Source organism: Cetorhinus maximus, chromosome 2 (genome assembly GCF_964194155.1).
Source record: "Cetorhinus maximus chromosome 2, sCetMax3.hap1.1, whole genome shotgun sequence".
NCBI lineage: Eukaryota > Metazoa > Chordata > Chondrichthyes > Lamniformes > Cetorhinidae > Cetorhinus > Cetorhinus maximus.
The window spans coordinates 167,155,838-167,176,069 of NC_135880.1; the positions used below are offsets into that span (position 1 = coordinate 167,155,838).

At 42.9% G+C, this 20,232-nt stretch overlaps 1 protein-coding gene across 1 annotated transcript in view; it reads left to right on the forward strand.

Moving 5' to 3' along the window:
- The window catches only part of dnah6 (dynein, axonemal, heavy chain 6), a 424,069-nt gene that overhangs the window by 148,134 nt on the left and 255,703 nt on the right, over positions 1 to 20,232 (forward strand). The window contains exons 28-33 of the mRNA XM_078570618.1: positions 1,017 to 1,184; positions 2,526 to 2,674; positions 10,881 to 10,988; positions 13,819 to 14,374; positions 15,850 to 15,972; positions 18,021 to 18,203. Coding sequence (XP_078426744.1) covers positions 1,017 to 1,184; positions 2,526 to 2,674; positions 10,881 to 10,988; positions 13,819 to 14,374; positions 15,850 to 15,972; positions 18,021 to 18,203 — 1,287 coding nt within the window. The remainder of the gene's footprint in view (positions 1 to 1,016; positions 1,185 to 2,525; positions 2,675 to 10,880; positions 10,989 to 13,818; positions 14,375 to 15,849; positions 15,973 to 18,020; positions 18,204 to 20,232) is intronic.

Sequence of the window (20,232 nt, forward strand, 5' to 3'; positions counted from 1 at the left end):
CGGAGGTGTAACTAGGGGCAGAATTTTCTGGCTGGTGGGGGGGCAGAGCGGAAGCGGGTGGGCATGGACCCAATTGCTGCCCGTGATCGGGTCCTTGCCGCCATTTTATGTGGGCGGGCCAATTAAGGCCCGCCCAGCGTGAATCGCGGCTCTCAAGGACAGAGGGAGTGGGCGGGCAGCGGCTGAACTGCAATGACCACTGGGTCCAATGGCAACCCGGCGGCCTGTTTTAAAAAGTTGCTGCAGCCTTTCAAAGGCTGCGAATCATGGTAAGTGGAAGGGCCCCCCAGAGTGCTGTTGGTGAGCAGGACAGGCAGGAGGGGAGGGCAGGGGGGCACTGTGCCCTTCCTTTTTCCGATGATTGCCTTGCTGCCCTCCTCAAGGAGGTGACAGCATGGCGGGAGGTACTAGTACCCCAGGACAGGAGGAGGAGGCCCCCCCACATGACCAAACGTGCCTGGGAGGAGGTGGTGAGCTCCCGCGACGTGGTGCGGCGTACCTGGATCCAGTGTCGCAAGCACTTCAATGACCTGCTGCACTCAGGAAGGATGAGTACCATGTTGACATAGCTCACTTAACCCAGCAGGTCGGCTTTCCCCCCTGGCATACCCCCCCCACCCCACCCCACGTCTGAGTGTAGAGACTGCATTGAATCATTGACAGCATGTGTCCTTCGCTGGGTGGGCCAGCAGATATTGCCTCAGCCGATGTCACTGTGAGAGGGTGGTGAAGAGATGGGTTCTGTCCCCGCAACACGTGGTACACTGAGACTCACATTACTGTTTTGCTCGCTGAGGAAGTAATTGGCCTTGACTGTAATGTACCCCATGCTTAAATAGCCTGCTAACATTTTATGGTAAGGTTCAGAGATATAGAATGACTACATTGCTATTAAAGCTTTTGATACTTGTGTAACCAACCATTAGTTGCCTGCTTCAAAAAATACTGATAACTGAATAAAATCTAAGTAGAAAGTCATAAGTAAAATAATTGTTATTTGGTTTCTTTTTCTGCAGCTTTCCCGTTTCATGTTTGAAGGTAGAGAAATCAAACTAGTCATGTCTTGCGCTGCATTCATCACTATGAACCCTGGTTATGCTGGAAGAACAGAACTACCAGACAACTTAAAGGCTCTTTTTCGACCTATTGCAATGATGGTCCCAAACTATGCTCTTATTGCTGAGGTAATTGAACTGATGCTTTTGTTTGTCTTTTTCTTTTATTTTGGTCTGTATCATTGAAATAATAGAATCAATACCATTTAGTCAGCTGAACTGAGGGAACATCTTCTTTTAACCTCGAGCCATTCTGCTCAATTGCTTTTTTCAAAACTATTTGAAGAAAAATTAGACTACAAATTTCAAAAACTTTATGCAGGTAATGTATTTTAGCAAGCGCAACCTATGTCACATAGATTGCAGCAGTTCAAAAAGGTCACTGACCAACACATTCATAAAGGCAGTTAGGGACGGGCAATATATGCTACCTTTGACAGTGATACCCACATCCTATAAACGATCAACAAAAATCTTGTGCTATTGTTTGTGCATTCATTGGTTCACAGGAGCAAGGTTAGACCATTCACCACATCGATTTCCACCATTCAATTAGATAATGGTTGATTTGCACCATAACTCCATTTACCTGTCTAAAGTTTCTTCATACCCTTGCCAAACAGAATTGTTTTGAGATTTCAATTAAAGAAACACTTCCTGATATCATCCCTAAATGGCTTAATGCTAATTTTAAGGTTGTATGACTCCTTGCTCTTGACTTTCCCACCAGAGGAATTAGTTTCTCTCTATTTATGCTATCCACTAAGCGTCTTGAATCATAGAATGATTACAGCATAGAAGGAGGCTATTCAGCCTGTTGCATCCGTGCAGGCTCTCTGCTAGTGTGACTCACCTAGTCCCACTAGTCCCTGCCTTTTCCCTGTAACCGTGCAATTTTTGTTTCTCTTCAGAAGTTTGTCTCTTGAGTCAGAAGATTGTGGGTTCAAGTCCCGCTCCAGGACTTGAGCACAAAAATCAATACTGACTCTCCAGTGCAATGCTGAGGAGTGCTGCTCTGTCAGAGGTGCTGTCTTTTGGATGAGACTGAAACCCCATTTCTCCTCTTAGGAAGATTTAAAAGATCGCATGGCACTATTTCATAGAGAAGAGCAGGAGAGTTATCCCTGTGTTTTTAGGAACTTCCGTATATGGACCTTTAATTCTCCAAATTCCTCCGCAGTTCCTAGCTTCTCATCATTTAGAAAATAAGGTGACCTACTTCCCTTAGGTCAAACTGAATGATATCACCCTTCTCGACATTAAAACAACCTGCCACAGTTTTACCCATTCACTTAATCTATCAGCTTCGTAACTTTCTGCTCCCATCTACACCACTTAGTGCATCACCTAACAATGTTGCCAGGAACTTGGGTCTATGGCTCTCTATTCCTTTGAGTAAGTTATTAATAAATATAATTAAAAGCCCCTGTGATCCCTGCTTTCCAGTTATTTTTTTTTTGTGTATTACAGGTCATCTTGTATTCAGAGGGTTTCGAATCTAGCAAGGTTTTGGCCAGAAAAATGACCCAGATGTACAAATTATGCAGTGAGCAACTATCCCAACAGGATCACTATGACTTTGGTATGAGGGCAGTCAAGTCCGTGCTTGTCATGGCTGGGTAAGCAAACAAATGGACATGTTTAACTTTGGCTTTTAAAAAAATGGAAAAATAAAAATAAACTTATTGGGGGTAGACTTTTTGCCCAGGTATAAAGCTGGTGACAGTTCAGATCAGCTGAGTATTAAAGGAACCATCTGAATTTGAGTGAAATCAATGGAAATGAAAATTGAGTTGCTCTGTCAGGGGTGGCGCCTCCAGGAGTTTTATACTCTGAGCTGCAAGTTAAAAATCTGCCCCATGGTCTTTCAGATGAAGCAAAATTTGGGTTCTGGAAATTGAAGTGTAATAAATTGAGTCAGTGTTATAATATTGGTCTTGATGAACAGATTATTTAAATAAGTTCGGGAAGAGATAGCAGAGGCACTATTACATAGGGCGAATTTTATGGCAGTGGGATTTTACGTTCCCGCCAAAGCCAATGAAGTTGAGAATGTCTCGGTGCATTTTACGGCCCCGTCCCTGCCAAAACGGGGCCATAAAATTCTGCCCATATATATAAGATTCATGAGAACAGGGAATAATGCTAAAGGACTGGTGAACTGCTAATGTGATTCCTATATTGAAAAGGGGAGACAGAATCTTGGAAGAGAACCATAGACCAATTTGTTGAGCATTGGTTGTCGGAAAGCTAATGAAACCCTTCCTCAAAGTTGTAATAGAATACATCTAGAAACCGAAAATATAACAGTTAACATGGATTTCAAAATGGAAGATCATGCTAACTAATCTATTGAATACCTGAAAGAAGTATCAGGAAGGGTCGATAAGGGTAATGCAGCAGGTGTTTTTGGATTTTCAAAAAGCTTTTGATAAGGCACCATAGGGTCAGATAATGTGGGAGTCAGGACAAATAGCGGAATGGATAGCAAGCTACTTCTAAAATAAAAAAGAGTAGCGTTAACAAGTCACACAGATTGGCAAAAAACTGGGAGGTGGTGTTCCACAAGGATCGGTGCGAGTACAATAGTTTACATAAATGATTTGGACTTGGAAATTTGAAGTATGCTTTTAAAATGTATGATGACATTAAATTGGAAGTATCATCAATACAGAGGAGGGCTACAACATCATACAGAAAGCTATTAATAAACTTGTCAAATGGGTGTGCTTTTACCAAATGTATTCAGTGTGGTAAATGTGAGGTGGTACAATTTGGTAGGAAAATTAAGAGGTCACGTGCTCCTTGGCAAATAAGGCAGGAATTTTATAAGCCCTTTGATGAGGGTGCGAAGGCTGGCAAAATGGCACATGAAGCATTGGGCACCATGCCTGACATCATTTTCATCAGCAGGTAAGTTATTAGCCAGGAGCACAATTGAACCACTAAAGTGGCCAATTAAGGGCCACTTCCCATCTCTGTGAAAACTGGTGGCATCCCAGCGGGCTCAAGAGGGAGGCACCTTTTTCGGGCACTGCTAGACCCACAAAGGGGCTACCTGGCGGCAGTCGCTGCCCCTGCGGCAATGGTGTCGCATGTGCCTCACAATCCCCTTTCCTGATCATCTACATGGCCCCCGTGTTCCCCAACCCCACTTACCCCTATTTAAGGGCACTTGGCTATTGAGACACACTATTCTTTAAGCTGCAGCCTCAGTAATGGCCATTGCTACTGGTGGCATTGCTGAAGCAATTGAGATGCTGGCCCCATGATTGGACCAGCAGCTCTTGGGGGCAAGCCACTGTTTTTAATCGAATAGGCCTCACCAGATCCTGCTGCTGGTCAAAGCGGGGCCGCTTCCTGCTTTTGGGTCCAGCGGCAGGACTTCCGCCTCACACAAAATCCTAAATGTCTAAATGGGGTAGAGAAAAAGAGAAATCTAAGGATACAGATACACAGACCACCAAAAATAGTAATGGCAGATTAATAAAGCCATATAAAACAAAACACTGGTTAATTTCTAGAAGAACAGAATTGAATAGCAGAAAAATTATAGTAAACTTGTATAGCACCTTAGTTAGACCATCCTTGGACTACTTCGAACAGTCTGATTTCCATGTTATTAAAATGATTTAGAACTCAAAAAATAGGGGCAGGAGAAGACCAGATGGCTCATCAAGCCTTTTCCACCATTCAAGACAATCATGTCTGATCTTGAGTTTTAACTCCATTTTCCCACCCACTCCCTTTATCTCTTGATTCCCTGAGAGATCAAAAATCTATCTATCTCTCCCAGCCTTAAATGTATTCAACGATGGAGCATCCATAACTATCTGGGGTAGAGAATTCCAAAGATTCACAACCCTTTGAGTAAAGTAATTTCTTCTCATCTCAATCCTAAATGATTGGCCTCTTATCCTGAGACTGTGCCCCCAGTTTTAGATTCACTGAGCAGCGGACACAATCTGTCAGTGTTTCTCCTATCAAGTCCTTTGAGAATATTATATGGGCAGAATCTTCTGTTCGGCAAGCGAGGGGCAAAGCCCGCTCACCGACGCATAAAATGACGCTTCCCGACGTCACCCCGCGTCATTTAGATTTTCAGTTTGGCGGGCACGCAGCTGAATCGGCTGCGTGCCTGCTGAACTGTCAAAGGCCTATTAAGGTCATTAAAAAAGTAATTAACATGATTAGTGGACCTGCTCATCCAACGTTAAGGTTGGCGGGCAGGCCAGGAGCTCAAACGGGCTTCTGAAAAAACATGAAACCTCATCCACGGGCGCGATGAGGTTTCATGAGGGTATTAAAATTTTTATAAGATGTTTAAGTAAAAGAAATTGAGATGTCCAAGCTCATGTGATAGTGGCACATGAGTGGACATGTCAGTAGTTATTTTCCTCTTCTTTATTGAAACTTTCAAACCTGAGCCAATCTCCCTGAGGTAGCACTTAGCCTCAGGGAGATGAGTGCGCTCTTCTGCACGCATGCGCAAAAGAGCACAGTCCTGCCTCAGGGAATCCCCCCCGCCCGCACAGAGCGCTTAGTGCTTCCTGGTGGACGTCACGCTGGGCGGGCCTTAATTGGCCCGCTCATGTAAAATGGCAGCGCGCCCCCAATTGGGGGCGCCAATCGGGAACTCGCCCGCTCGTACCCACTCCCGCAGAACCCCCCCAAAGGGGGAAAGATCCTGCCCTATGTTTCAATTAGATCATTTCTAATCCTTCTAAACTCCAGAGAATAAGGGCCCAGTTTACTCAGCCTGTCATTAGAGGACAACTCCCTCATCCCAGGGACTAATCTAGTGAATCTTTGTTGCACCCCCTCCAATGCAAGTATATGTTTCCTTAAATGTGGAGACCAAAACCACACACAATTACTCTAGATGTGATCTCACTAAAGCACTGTACAATTGTACCAGGACTCCTTTATTCCTGTACCCAATCCCCATGCAATAAAGGCCAACATTCCATTTGCCTTCCTAATTGCTTGCTGTACTTATAGTTATAGAGTTTTAAAGCACAGAAACAGGCCCTTTGGCCCATTATGTCCGTGCCGGCCATCAAGCACCTATCTATTCTAATCCCATTTTCCAGCACTTGGCCCATAGCTCTGTATGCCATGGCATTTCAAGTGCTCATCTAAATACTTATTAAATGTTGTGAGGGTTCCTACCTCTGCCACCCCCTCAGGCAGTGTGTTCCAAATTCCAATGGGTGAAAAAATGTTTCCTCAAACCCCCTCTAAACCTCCTGCCCCTTACCATAAATTGCTTGCTAACGAGCACACCCAAATCTCCTTGAAAATCAACATTTACAATTTTTTCACTTTTAAAAAAATATTCTGCTTTTCTATTCTTAAACCAAAGTGAATAACTTCACACTTCCCTACATTATATTCCATCTGCCATGTTATTGCTGACTCACTTAATCTGTGTGTAATCCTTGCAGTCTTTCTCTGTCCTCCCTACAGTTCTTGAAAAGCAATGTAACATTTGCCAACTTCCAATCTGATATGACCATTCTGGAATCTAAAGAATTTTGGAAAATCATAGTGCGTGCATCCACTATCTCTGCAGGGTCTTTTAGAACCCTAGGGTGTAGGGCACTAGAGAAAGTGCAGAAAAAGATTGACTAGGATGATACCAGAATTGAGAGATTATACCCATCAGGGGAGATTGAACAGGCTGAGGACTCTTTTCTTTAGAAAAGGGAAAGCTGGGTGACCTGATGGAGTCTTTTAGTTCAAAAGGGTTATTTAGGGTAGGTGCAGAGAAGGTGCTTCCACTTGCAGGAGAGACTAGAATTAGAGGACATAAATATGAGATAGTCACTATTAAATCTAGTAAGGCATTCAATAGAAACTTTTACCTAGAGTAAAATGTGGCTAGAATGTGGAGCTTGTAAGCACACAGAGTAGTTAAGGACAATATCATAGATTCATTTAAAGTGAAGCAGGATACATACAATAGAGAGAAAGGAATAGAATAATTTGTTGATGGGCCCTGATGAAGAAAGATGAGAGCGGTTACGTGTGGAGCATAAACACTGGCATGGAACCAGCTGGGCCAAATTGCCTGCTTCTGTGATGTAAATACTATGTAATACTATGCTATTTAATATTACTATTTTAGTATTAATATTTGGTATTTATTATTGTATTATTGTATTGCATATTATTTAGCACTATAGTATTACTAATGTAATACTATGCAACACAGAAGTGGTATTCTTTTTACAAACAATTATCAATACAGCCCAGATGTCTGTTTTATTCTTTGTCTTTTAATACATAATAATACTTGATATTGATCTGCTCAAAATGTATTGACATTTCAAAGATGCCAGTTGAAACCTTACTTTAAAAAAATTTAAAACACCTTACCCCAGAAAAATGATTCTAATTGAGTACAAAATTGTTTATTTTATTTATTGTTTGTTTGTTTATGAACATAGAAGATCAGATGCAGTTCAATGAAGGTCTAGACAATGCAGTACTGTCCTAGGCATAACCATCTTCAGTGCTTCATTAATGAACGTCTCTAATCATGACGTCAGAATTGGGAATGTTTATGGATGATTGTTCAGTGCTCAGTTTAGTTCATAGCTCCTCAGTGTTTGGAAATAGAGACAGTTTAAGTAAGTTATATTTGTATTTGTGGGTGTTAGGAATGAGTTTTAGCTTTAATGTTTAAGTTTGATTTGTATTTCTGTTTTTGTGTGTTAAGAAAAGGCCAAGTTGAGTTTTAGTTTCACTTTAAAAGGTGCCTGCATTTCTAATGAGTTTTACAACTCCTGAAGAGAAGTTAAAGCAAACACAAGAGTAGAAAAACTGTCCTGTAGCTTAGCGACAAGGGTCCAGAGAAAAAGACCCACCCCTACACACATATAAACAGAAAAAAACTAGAAGAAGTAGTTTGAGTTCAGTTGGAGGTAGTTGCTCGCAGAAGCAGCCTAGAAAGGACAAATAGCCAGTCCCAAATCAAAGTCCTGTTGAAGCCAGAACTCCAGAGAGAGTGGACACTGGGAGAGGGAACTGCAGAGTGAGAGCATATTTCCTGAAAGAATTGAAAGGCCCCAAGGCCAAGGAGTAAGACAGGAACAGGAGAAAGTCCCAAGAAAACCTTCTAGTCAAAGGAAGGACAGGAACCTGGAAAAAGCCCTGTTAAGTGAAGTTAAGAGTGAGGAGCAGAGGAAGGCTCCAAGCTTCAACCTTAAATGAAGAAAAACTGCAAGAAGCAGATTTAAAGTGAGAGGCCAGAAGGTCCAAAGAGGCAGCAGAAGGCCTGTAACCCTTTGCTATGCATGTGAAGCAGTGGTGTACTGTTGACAGCTGAGTCAGGGTAAGAGAGTGCATGGAAGAAAGCATAAATGCATGTGGTGACCCAGGGGAGAGGAACATCAGAAGGAGAGTTCGAATCCCTGGAAGCAGACCCTTGCGGAAGGCGTCTGAGAGAAAGCGTTGGTTTAGGAGAAGATTCCAAAACGAGTTCTTGGAGAGTGGAGATTGGAAACCCTTGTGTGAAAGATGGAGCTCAGTGAAGTTGGTTGGCTCACAGGGTGACAAGTGTCTGGGGGGAGTTGATGAGAGATCTGTAGCATCTGTCTGGAATGGCATCTGTCACTTGGTTTCAGTGTGTGGTGTGCCTGACCGCAGGTTGCCAATTGGTTTACATGGACTATGCACTTATTATGAACACTAGAGTATATGTTAGCTTTTGTAACTTATGTTATCCTTGCAAATCTGTATGTATCTGTAAAGGTATAGTTGTTGGTGAAGGAGTAGTGCAATATAGTTAATATTTTCCTGTTAAATAAATGTTTTATTCTTTTGTTAAAAGTTCATCAGCTGACTCCTCTGACTCTGTTTAGTTGCCATTCTCCAAGTATCTAAACAAAAAAATAAAAGTTAGGATCTACCAAGCTGCGTTCCACCCTGGGATCAGGCCTGCCAGTAGTAATAAGAGTTGGGATTGAAACATCAGATACTGAAGCAGCCTATGCCCAATTGTAGCAAGACCTGGACAATATGCAGGCTTGCATTGAAAAGTGGTAAGTAACATTCAAACCACAAGTGCCAGGCAATGCTCATCTCCAACAAAAGAGAACCTAATCATGTTCCATTGACAATCAACAACTTTACTGTCACTGAACCCCCAGCCATTAACATCCTGGGGCCGGTTACCATTTGTTAATGGTATGTTAATTGTATTGTTAAAATACACATGTGAAAGGCATTGTTTAATTAAGTACTTTGAGCACACATAAATAGGGAACAGCTGGGACACTGGGTGTGAGGGGAGAGTTGTAAGACTGAGCAAAGTCAATACTTTCTTGCAGTAAAGAAAACCTTTGAGAGTTTTGACTTCAACAAGCGGCTTTGATTTTACCAACACCATTGACCAAAAACCTAACTGGACCAGCCATATAAATACGATAGCTACAAGATCAGGTTAGAGGCTTGGAATTCTGTGGTGAATAACTCATCTTCTGACTCTCCAAAACCTGTCCACTATTAACAAAGCTCAAACCAGGAGTGTGATGAAACATTCTCCACTTGCTGGATGAGTGCAGCTCCAACAACACTCAAGAAAATTGACACCACTCAAATCAATGCAAACTGCTTGATTGGCACCTCGCCCACCACTTTAAACATTCACTTCCTTCACCACTGAAGCACAGTGGCAGCAGTATGTACCATCTACAAGTTGCACTGCAGTAGCTCGCCAACCCTCTTTTGACTGCACTTTCCAAATCTGCAACATTCACTACCTAGAAGGACAAGGGCAGCAGTCACTGCTTGTACATTCCCATGCGGACTTGGAAATATATTGCTGTTCCTCCACCATTGCTGGCTCAAAATCCTGAAACTTCTTACCTAAAAGCACAGTGGGAGTACCTACACCCCATGGACTGCTGCAGTTGAAGGCAGTGGTTCACAATAGTTTTGCAAGGGATCGGCAATGAATGTTGATTTTGCCAGCAACTGCCATATCCCAAAAATGAATAATTAAATAAAACTAAGCACAAACCAGGTTCTTCTCTCTGGTATCTGCGGTATACCTATGGCATGAATATTTATAAATGTTACCCAATTTAAAGATCTGAAAAGCAATTGTCAAAATATTTGTGGTCTTCAACTCCCTTAAATAAATGAGACCATTAATGTTTTGACCTGAAACCAAAAAATTATTTGACTGATTTCCTTAATTTGTGGAAATCTAACATACCTTATTTAGAAATCACAAGAGAATTGTTGGAATTGTTATTATTTGGAATTGTTGATGGTAGTGGGTGAAAATGTAGGCAGAGAACTTTGCTAAATGATATCGAGTTGGATGTGCACCCCAAATAAGAAAACACAGAGAGAGCAATGGTGAGATGGAGGAAGGAGAATGCAAGAGAGCAAGAAACTGTTCGGAAGGCAGGAAAAGTGATGGATGTCAAATAACCATAGGTAAAGGTTAAGTTGTAATAATATGTTGATAAGCAGAATTTAATGTTGTGGAGCAGGGTATAATAATGTTTTTCCTAGATTTAACCTCATGTTGGTCTAAAGTCCTCTATTGCAGTGAATGAAACCATTCCAGGATGCACAAGGCTGTTCACTGTCAATGATATCATTACATTCATAGTGTTAATGTTGAAATGTGTTACTCTGTAGATATTAGTTTCCTTTAAGTGAATTTCATTGTGATATATCTGTATCAATGACTATTCCACTGGAATAAAAATGATTATTTGCCCAAAATGTGATTTTGATGTATAATTAGTTGCATGTACTAGCTCTGAAGACAATTTAATATTTCATTACATTCCTTTTGTTTAGGTCTCTGAAGAGAGAGAATCCAGGTTTGAATGAGGATGTTGTGTTGATTAGAGCCTTAAGAGATTCTAACCTACCAAAATTTCTGTCAGATGATGCATTGCTTTTCAGGTACATAGGTTCTTTTTGCTTAAGTATCATAATAAGTAATGCATTATTATTCTCTATTTGTTCATATCATTTCTCTGTCTGTTCATATCATTTTGAAATGTTTCCATGATTTCATTTAAAACTTATAAATGCTACTACACTATATTCTTCAAAAGACTTTGAGTAAAATTACTCACATAGATACATTAATAGAATAAAGGAATTTTCCGTGCCTGTTGGCAGCAGGTGTGGTTGGCGGTGTGAGCGGACAACGTGGCAAGAAGGCCAAAAATTGGCTTCATGATGTCGTGAAACCAATTTGCAATTGCCCATTGCAATTGTCAATGGTGGGCCACATTTCCCGCTGTTGGATGGTGGGAACTTCATTGTAATACATCTGCATATCATTATAAGCCCAGCTCGCCGAATCATTTCTCCATGCTGGGTCATCCAGGCACATTGGCGTGATTGCACACAGACATGTTTCACAACTGCACATAAGCGATGTGCACCTAGCGAGCTGCACTTCGCTCGGGACTTCGAGGTTTGTTTGCCTACCTTGCTTCTGGCAGCACTTGCTTTTTTTTAGCAAAAATATACTTTATTCACAAAATATCTTCAACAACATTTCAAACCATTTCAAAATCACCATCACAAAAATACAATCAGGTTCAACTTTTACAACGTGTATCATGAAATGCATCAATACAATAAATGAATATTACAATCATTTGCAGACATTCATTTTGAGCTGCACAGCCCGAGGGGATTTAAACAGTTCCCAGAACCTTGGTGCACTGTGGCAGAAAGGTCTTAGGCAACGACCCTTCCCCATTGCGCCTTTGAGGCGGCTGCCCCAAGCTTTAGTGCGTCCCTCAGCACGTAGTCCTGGACTTTGGAATGTGCCAGTCTGCAACACTCGGTTGGGGACAACTCTTTGCGCTGGAAGACCAACAAGTTTCGGGCAGATCAAAGAGGGTCTTTCACTGAATTGATGATCCTCCAGCTGCAGTTGATGTTTGTCTCGGTGTGTGTCCCTGGGAACAGCCCGTAGAGCACAGAGTCCTGTGTCACAGAACTGCTCGGGGTGAACCTCGACAGAAACCACTGCATCTCTCTCCAGACCTTCTTTGCAAAGGCACAATCCACCAGGAGGTGAACAACGGTCTCTTCCCCACCACAGCCACCTCGAGGGCAACGTGCCGAGGGGGTGAGACTCCTGGCATGTAGGAAGGATCTGACGGGGAAGGCCTTTCTCACCGCCAGCCAAGCTACGTCTTGGTGCTTGTTGGAAAGTTCTGGCGATGAGGTATTCTGCCAAATGACTTTGACAGTCTGCTCGGGGAACCATCCCACCGGATCCACCCTCTCCTTTTCCCTCAGGGCCTCTAAGACGTTACGTGCCGACCACTGCCTGATGGACTTGTGGTCAAAGGTGTTTCTCTGCATAAATTTTTCCACCAGGGACAGGTGGTACGGCATGGTCCAACTACTTGGAGCATTCTGCGGCAGCGTGGCCAGACCCACCCTTCGCAACACTGGGGACAGGTAGAACCTCAGCACGTAGTAACACTTGGTGTTTGCATACTGAGGGTCTACGCACCGCTTGATGCAGCCACACACAAAAGTGGCCATCAGTATGAGGGCGATGTTGGGCACGTTTTTTCCCCCTTTATCTAGAGGCTTGTACATCGTGTCCCTGCGGACACGATCCATTTTCGACCTCCAGATAAAGTGGAAGATGGCTCGGGTGATCGCCACCACGCAGGAGTGTGGAATGGGCCAGACCTGCGCCACGTACAGCAACAGTGAGCGTGCCTCACACCTGATGACCAGGTTCTTACCCGCAATGGAGAGGGAGCGTCGCTCCCACATGCCCAGTTTCCTTTTCACCATAGACACTCACAGTCATTAGCGCCAGGCTTCACAGACAGCACCACATCACTTTTAAGGGGGCTCACAGGCAGGTCTCTACCTACCAGATCAGCCATAAGGTCGGGGTGGCTTTGCAATGGTTGCAGGGCTAGGGCTATACTGAGGAAGGGGGGTATTCCAGGGTGTATGTGGGGGCACATGTTGATCTGTGCAAGTGGCCTCAAGATGGTGAGGGCTGAGGAGGCAGTCTCCAGATGAGATGAGGCCAGATAGAGATGGGAGGGTGTGTGAGAGAGAGTGATTGGTGATGTCCTTTGAGCTGGCAGTGAGTAAGATGCTAGGGAATGTGTGATGGGCTTGAGTGTGGGAGTTTGGAGTGATGAGGTGATTGCCTTACCCTGGCAGCAAGAATGAGATCATTCATCCTCTTTCTGCATTGGATGGTCAACCTCTTCTGTGCAACACTGGCACTGATTACCACTGTCACCGCCTACCAAGCTGGAGTGGTGAGATTGCTTGACCTCCTGTGGCTAGAACAGTGGGTAGAGGACATCATGGCGGGCCTCCACGGCATCTAAAATACGTTCCAGGGATGCGTTCCTGAATCGGGGTCTGAAGTTTTCTTGCCTTTAGGGGCCATGTCTTCTGTGCAGCCATCCTAGACTGGAAGTACTGAGAGGTGTGCATGCAGCTGCGCTTTTGAATATGGCATCCCATATGAGGAAGCAGCGAGGTAACAGCATGGTAGGAAAATGAGCGCCCACCTGCCATCGAAACGGCATATTTCCCGGGAATGCATGATTGGTAAGGCAGGATTGAACCAATACAGCATGAAAGGCCGCTATTGCAGCCCATTACCACACTTAGTGCAAACCTGGGATGATTCTGCCCAGAGTATTTTAAGTTTTTTGAATGGTACATAACTTTGAATGGTTTGACTATAGACTATAGTGAAGTTTTTATTTTCTTCTTTTAGTGGGATCCTTTCAGATTTATTTCCGGAAGTTGTTATTCCAGATCATGACTATGGTTCATTCCAGCAAACAGCTATTGAGGTCATGCTTAACCGTGGTCTGCAAGCTGTCCCTACAATGATTACAAAGGTCATACAGTTGTATGAAACCATGATTGTGCGGCATGGTGTTATGCTGGTTGGGCCTACTGGAAGTGGCAAAACTACAGTTTACCAGGTTCTGGCAGACACTCTTGGAACTTTGTATAGTGATGGTGAGAAAGACCCAAACTATCAGCCAGTGAAAACATATGTGCTAAACCCCAAATCAATTACAATGGGCGAACTGTATGGTGAAGTAAATAATGTGACACTGGAATGGACTGATGGTCTAATGGCACTTAGTGTCCGTGCAGCTGTGAATGATGAAAGTACAGAACACAAATGGATTATCTGTGATGGTCCAGTTGATGCACTGTGGATTGAGAATATGAACACAGTCCTTGATGATAACAAGATGCTGTGCCTTGCAAACAGTGAACGGATTAAACTTACGCCATATATTCACATGGTCTTTGAGGTAGGTGATTTTAAACAAGTTTAGTATGCATGTCTCAAGACTGTGGTACTATACCAGTCAGACTCTTGTGGAATTTCTGGGTCAAAGTTTAGAATTTTAACTATAATAAGAACAGAAAGTGTTGGAAAATCTCATCAGATCTGGCAGCATCTATGGAGAGAGAAACAGTTAACATTTTGTGTTTGGTATAACTCCTCATTGAACTGAAGAGAGGTAGAAATGTGCTGGGTTAATGCTGTTGAAAAAGTGAGGAAGGGGAGGGCTAGGCCGAACAAAAGGGAAGATCATGGATAGTTTAGATGGCAGGGGAGATTAAATACTAAAAATATGGAACAAAAGGCAAAGGAAGAGGTAATGGTAGTAAAGAAACAAAGTATTGTTGTGGGGGGATGGGGAATAAAAATGGAGGACAGGGTTCGTGATGTGAAGTTGTTGAACTCAATATTGAGTCCAGAAGACTGTAAAGTGCCTAATTGGAAATGGAGGTGCTGTTCCTCTAGCTTGTGTTGGGCTTCACTGGAAAACTGCATCAGGCTGAGGACGGAAATGTGAGCATGAAAGCAAAATGGTGAATTGAAGTGGCAAGCGACCGGAAGGTCAGGGTCATACTTGCAGACTGAGCAGAGGCGTTCTGCAAAGCATACCCGGTCTGAGTTTGGATTTCCCATTGCAGAGGAGAGTGTATTGTGAGCAATGAATAAAACAGACTAAATTGAAAGAAGTATAAGTAAATCGCTGCTTCACCTGGGAGGAGTGTTTGAGGCCTTGGACAGTGAGGAGGGAGGGGGTAAAGGGGCAGGTGTTACACCTCCTGCAATTGCATGGGAAGGTGCCATGGGAAGGGGATGAGATGTTGGGGATAGAGGAGGAGGGGAACAGGGTGTCGATGAGGGAACGGTCCGTTTGGAATGCTGACAAGAGAGGGGAGGGGGAGATGTGTTTGGTGGTAGCTTCACGCTGGACGTGGCAGAAATGACAGAAGATGGTCCTTTGAATACAGAGGTTGGTAGGTGGAAAGAGAGGACAAGGAGAATAATATTGTGGTTCTGAGAGTGGGGGGAAGTGCGGGAAATGGGTCGGACATGGTTGAGGGCCCCCTCAACCACAGTGGTGGGGAATCCTTGGCTTCGGAAAAAGGAAGGCATGTCACAAGTGCCATTGTGGAAAGTAACATAATCAGAACAGATGATGTCTTTCACTGTTTTACTTTTTAATGGAGACATTAACCCATTCATTCTATTTTAAAATGTGTCTTTTTCAGTCTGCATGTTGTCTTATTAAAATGATCAGTAGAATGATGTGCTTAAATTGTTGTGACAGGCATGTGACCATTTGACATTATTCATAACACCTAAAATTCTTCAGTGGTCATAAACATAGTATTATTAATTCATTATGATTGTTGTATAACAGAAATGCAATCAGTACCAGAAATATGTGTCTAATTTATGAGAAATTATTTTGTTACCTTCCAGGTACAAGACTTGAAGGTGGCCTCTCCTGCCACTGTTAGCAGGTGTGGAATGGTTTACATTGATGCAGATGAACTCAAATGGATGCCATATGTACAAACATGGATGGCTCGCCATTCAGATTATGTAAGCTACAACATTTGTAAATTGCGATTCACATGTAGTAGAACGAAATTGGTCATTTAAAAAAAAACTGCTACGTTATGTTTTCACTCAACTTACCCAGTCCTTAGTGTCAGCTTTGCCTGCAGTATGCAGAAAATGTCAGCTATGTTGAATACAAATTCTGTTTCCTGTCACCTCTGTGTCTTCATGGCCCCTTTATGCTCAGACCATAAACAACTGAACTAGGTAGATTCTTTAAAAGTTATTTGGATATACAGAACCATTTCAGTTCCTTTGTATCCAAGGAAGAAGGCAAGGAACATTTGCAAATTCATTCAATAAACACTTGATAGATATTTTCTGATAAATATAATCCTGTAGGATTTCCTGTTTTTCACTAAATCCTATCATGATAATTTAAATAGAAAAATGTATTTTGTTCCTTTTGAGGTTTTCAGTGTTTAGTTTCCTCACTTCTACAAATTCACGTTTTATGGGAAAATATTGTTTACTTCTCTTCGGCACTGACTATGAAGAAGAAATGGTCCCCTGGATATTGAGGATCCCTCATTGAAATTGGTTCTCATGGATGGATACCAGGATTCCCAACCCTCCCACTTTAGGCAGGACACTATCAGCATGGGTGATGGTTCTCCTGGGCTCTGCTGCTGCTGAGTTAAGAGTCCTGTTTGTATGTGCAATTTGCTTATGTGCAGTGCCCAGCTGTTGTGGCCTGTAACTGGAGCACATTATCTGAGTCCCACTGGTTTCCTTGCTTTTGGAACACATTATTTCCGGTTGTGAGGATGGTGGCATTAGGGCCAATGAAAATTGGTTGGAAACTCCATGAGTCCAGAGGGAGAGAGAGAGAGAGAGACCTTCCTTCTTGTGGGATTGGATTTTAACCTGCTGATTTCAACAGAAATGCAGGATAGTCCCTGGAAGGCAGCTTAGGCCCTGCTTTAAATATGACATTCAAGCCCCAATGACTTTATTGAGGCAGGATTGCAATTTTACTTAATGTAGTAGAAATATCCCAAGGGGCTTCACAGCAACATTATCAAGCAAAATTTGACAGTCACATTGAGACAGATTAGGACAGTTGATCAGATGCTTGGTCAAAGAGGTAGGTTTTAAGAAGTGACTAAAATGAGTAGATGGAAGTAGAGAGATTTAAGGAGGGGGACTCCAGAGGTTAGGGCCCAAGCACCTGGAGACATAACTGCGAACGGCAGAGCGATGAAAATCGATAAGAGGCCAGAGTTGGAGGAGCGAAGAGCTCTTGGAACGTCATAGGGCTGGAGGAGGTTACAGAGAAAGAGAGAGTGGCAAGGCCATGGAGGGATTTGAACACGAGGGTGAGAATTTTAAAGTCGAGCTGCTATAGGATATTGGCTAGCAAGCCTGGGTGATAGGTAAATGGGACTTGGTGTGAGTTAGAATATGGACAACGGAGTTTTGGATGAGCTAAAGCTTATAGAGGTTGCAAGGTGGGAGGCTGGCCAGGGGAGCATTGGGATAATTGAGTTAAGTAGCCAAAGCACGGATGAAGGTTTCAATAGCAAATGAACTGAGGTAGGGTTGGAGATTGACTGTGTTGTAGAAATGGATGTAGGCTGTCTCAGTGATAGAGAATATAGGATAGGAAGCTAAACTCGGGCAACTAGAATGCTAAGCTTGCGAACAGTTCAGTTTAACCTTGGACAGTGGACAGAAAAGTGGATGGAGCCAATGGTTAGGCATTGGGGTTTGTGGCAGAGGCTGAAGACAGTGTATTGGTTAAAAATGTGGTTGTAGTTAATACTGTTTTGCTATTATTTTGGAAATGGGCTTGTGCATCAATAACGTCCTTAAAAAATTCACACTATGGTAATTGACCAAACTGATCTAGTTATTAATGTTTATTTTAATTATTTATACTACTGTGTTCAGTAAGTATTCTGTAGTTATAAAATAGCACAGCGTAATTTGGAAATCAACATAATGTCTCTGGATAATAAAGACCATTACTTTTTTTAAACTGAAAATAAATCAATGACATTCCAAATAAATATTTCATGTCTGTTTAGATACCTTTTGAACCACGGCAGTATCTCATGAGACTCTTTTCAAACTATGTTGAAAACGGGTTGCACTTTGTTCACAAGAAATGCACACAGGCCATCTCTCAAGTCGACATTAGTAAAGTCACTACTCTCTGCTGTCTCCTTGAATCTCTGCTGCTGGCTAAAGACGGTCCAGACCTCTTCATGGTACGTGAAGTAATGTTTGAAATATGCTCTACAGGTAACTTAACAAGGCTGTAATCCTTATGTGAAGCTTTCATAGATGCAATCACCAGTCATAGATATCACTATAACACAAAAATGTGGGGTCTTTTACAAATATGGCTAGAAAATATTTTTCTTCTATAAACATAAAGCTACCGATCCTCAGCAAATTTGATCTCTGCATGTCCATCATCTTATCCAGATGGAAGGATGCCGACAATGATTAGATTCCTATCACATGCGCTCAACTCCCAAAGGTACTTTTTTAACCTTACTTTTAAAATCATTTGGTAAGTAATTAAAAAAGCAACAAGAAATCATTGCGTACATCCCATAGCACTTTATGCGAGCATGGTTTTCTTTCATTTTTCCCAGCAGACACTTGAGTGAGCAGGCATACAAATACCAAACTCTTCTGTACCAATGGGGACGGATTTTCGTTGAAGGTGATAACTTTGACAATGCGATGGACCCATCTTTGACATCCAAAGTTGAAGGAACAATCAGAGTACAGTTTTTTGTTTTCTCTCCCCCTTGTAGGGGAGTCCAAATTAATGAGAGAGGGTGTTTGAGTTACAAATACACAGGCTTGACTATGACAGAGTGAACCCATAATGGTTGTAACCTAAAATGAGTACCAGTTAGCTTAAAAGCAGATTTCTGCCCAGAAAGGTTACAGGGAAACAGGTTTTATTATTTTATGATACATAATAGGAGGAATTGGCTGTTTCTCTGATAAACTGTTATTCATGTATTTCATGTAAAATAAACTAAAATGCTGGCCCATTGTTAGTCTTTTCATAAATACAGGAAGAGGCACATAATGGTACATGCAAGTTCATAGTATTGAGTTCACACAGTATAGAGCCTATGGGCCAAACCTTCCAGTCTCTGGATTGCGTTGAATACGCTGTTATGCACCCCAGCTGAGATTACCCCTGGACAAGCCTGATCCCAGGGTGGAACCCAGCTTGATAGATCTTTTATTTGTTTGTTTAGATACGTGGAGAGTGGCTACTGAATAGATTCACAGAAGTCAGCAAATGAACTTTTAACAAAAGCATAAAACATTTCTTTAAAAAAAAAAGATGAACTGTATTACAATACTCCTTCACCCACAACTATACCTTTACAGATATATACAGATTTGTAAGGATAACACAAGTTACAAAAGCTATTTTATACCCTAATGTTCACAGTGAGTACACAGTCCATGTAAACCAATAGGTGACCTGTGATTAGGCACAGCACACTCTGGCCGGAATTTTCTCATTGGCGTGTGGGGGCACCACTATCCTGCTACCAGGGTATACAGGTGGTGAAGCAGCTACCTCAATATGTCTGAGGTGCAGTGCCAAAGGAGGCTCCATCTCTCAAGGGAGACAGTCAACTACATCTGTCAGATGATAGGCCCTGAGACCTGTGCCAAATGTGTGGGTGGGCACCCCATGCCAGTGGCGCTAAAGGTCATGGCTGCCCTCAACTTCTATGCCTCTGGCTCTTTCCAGGGATTGGTGGGTGATCTTTGCAGAGTCTCTCAGTCAGCTGTCCACACTTGTGTCAAGCAGGTGACAGACGCTCTTTTCAGGCGTGCATTGACTTTTGTCCACTACAACTGGGACAAGGCCAGCCAGGCAGTGAGAACCAGAGGCTTCGCGGTGATTGCTGGCTTCCCCGCGTCCGGGGTACAATCGACTGCACACATGTGGCCATCATGGGTGAGCCCTGCGCCTTCGTCAATAGGAAGGGATTCCACTCCTTGAACGTGCAGATAGTGTGTGTGATCACAAGATGCAGATCCTGCAAGTCTGTCCAAGGTACCCAGGCAGTTCCCATGACGCTTACATACTCAGGCACTCCCAGGTGCCAAGGCTCTTCAGTGCTCTAGCATGGCTGGATGGATGGCTGCTGGGTGACAAGGGCTACCCCCTCAAAAGGTGGCTCATGACGCCTCTCCGCCATCCAAGAACAGAGGCTGAGCAGTGGTACAATAGGAGCAATGACTCCACAA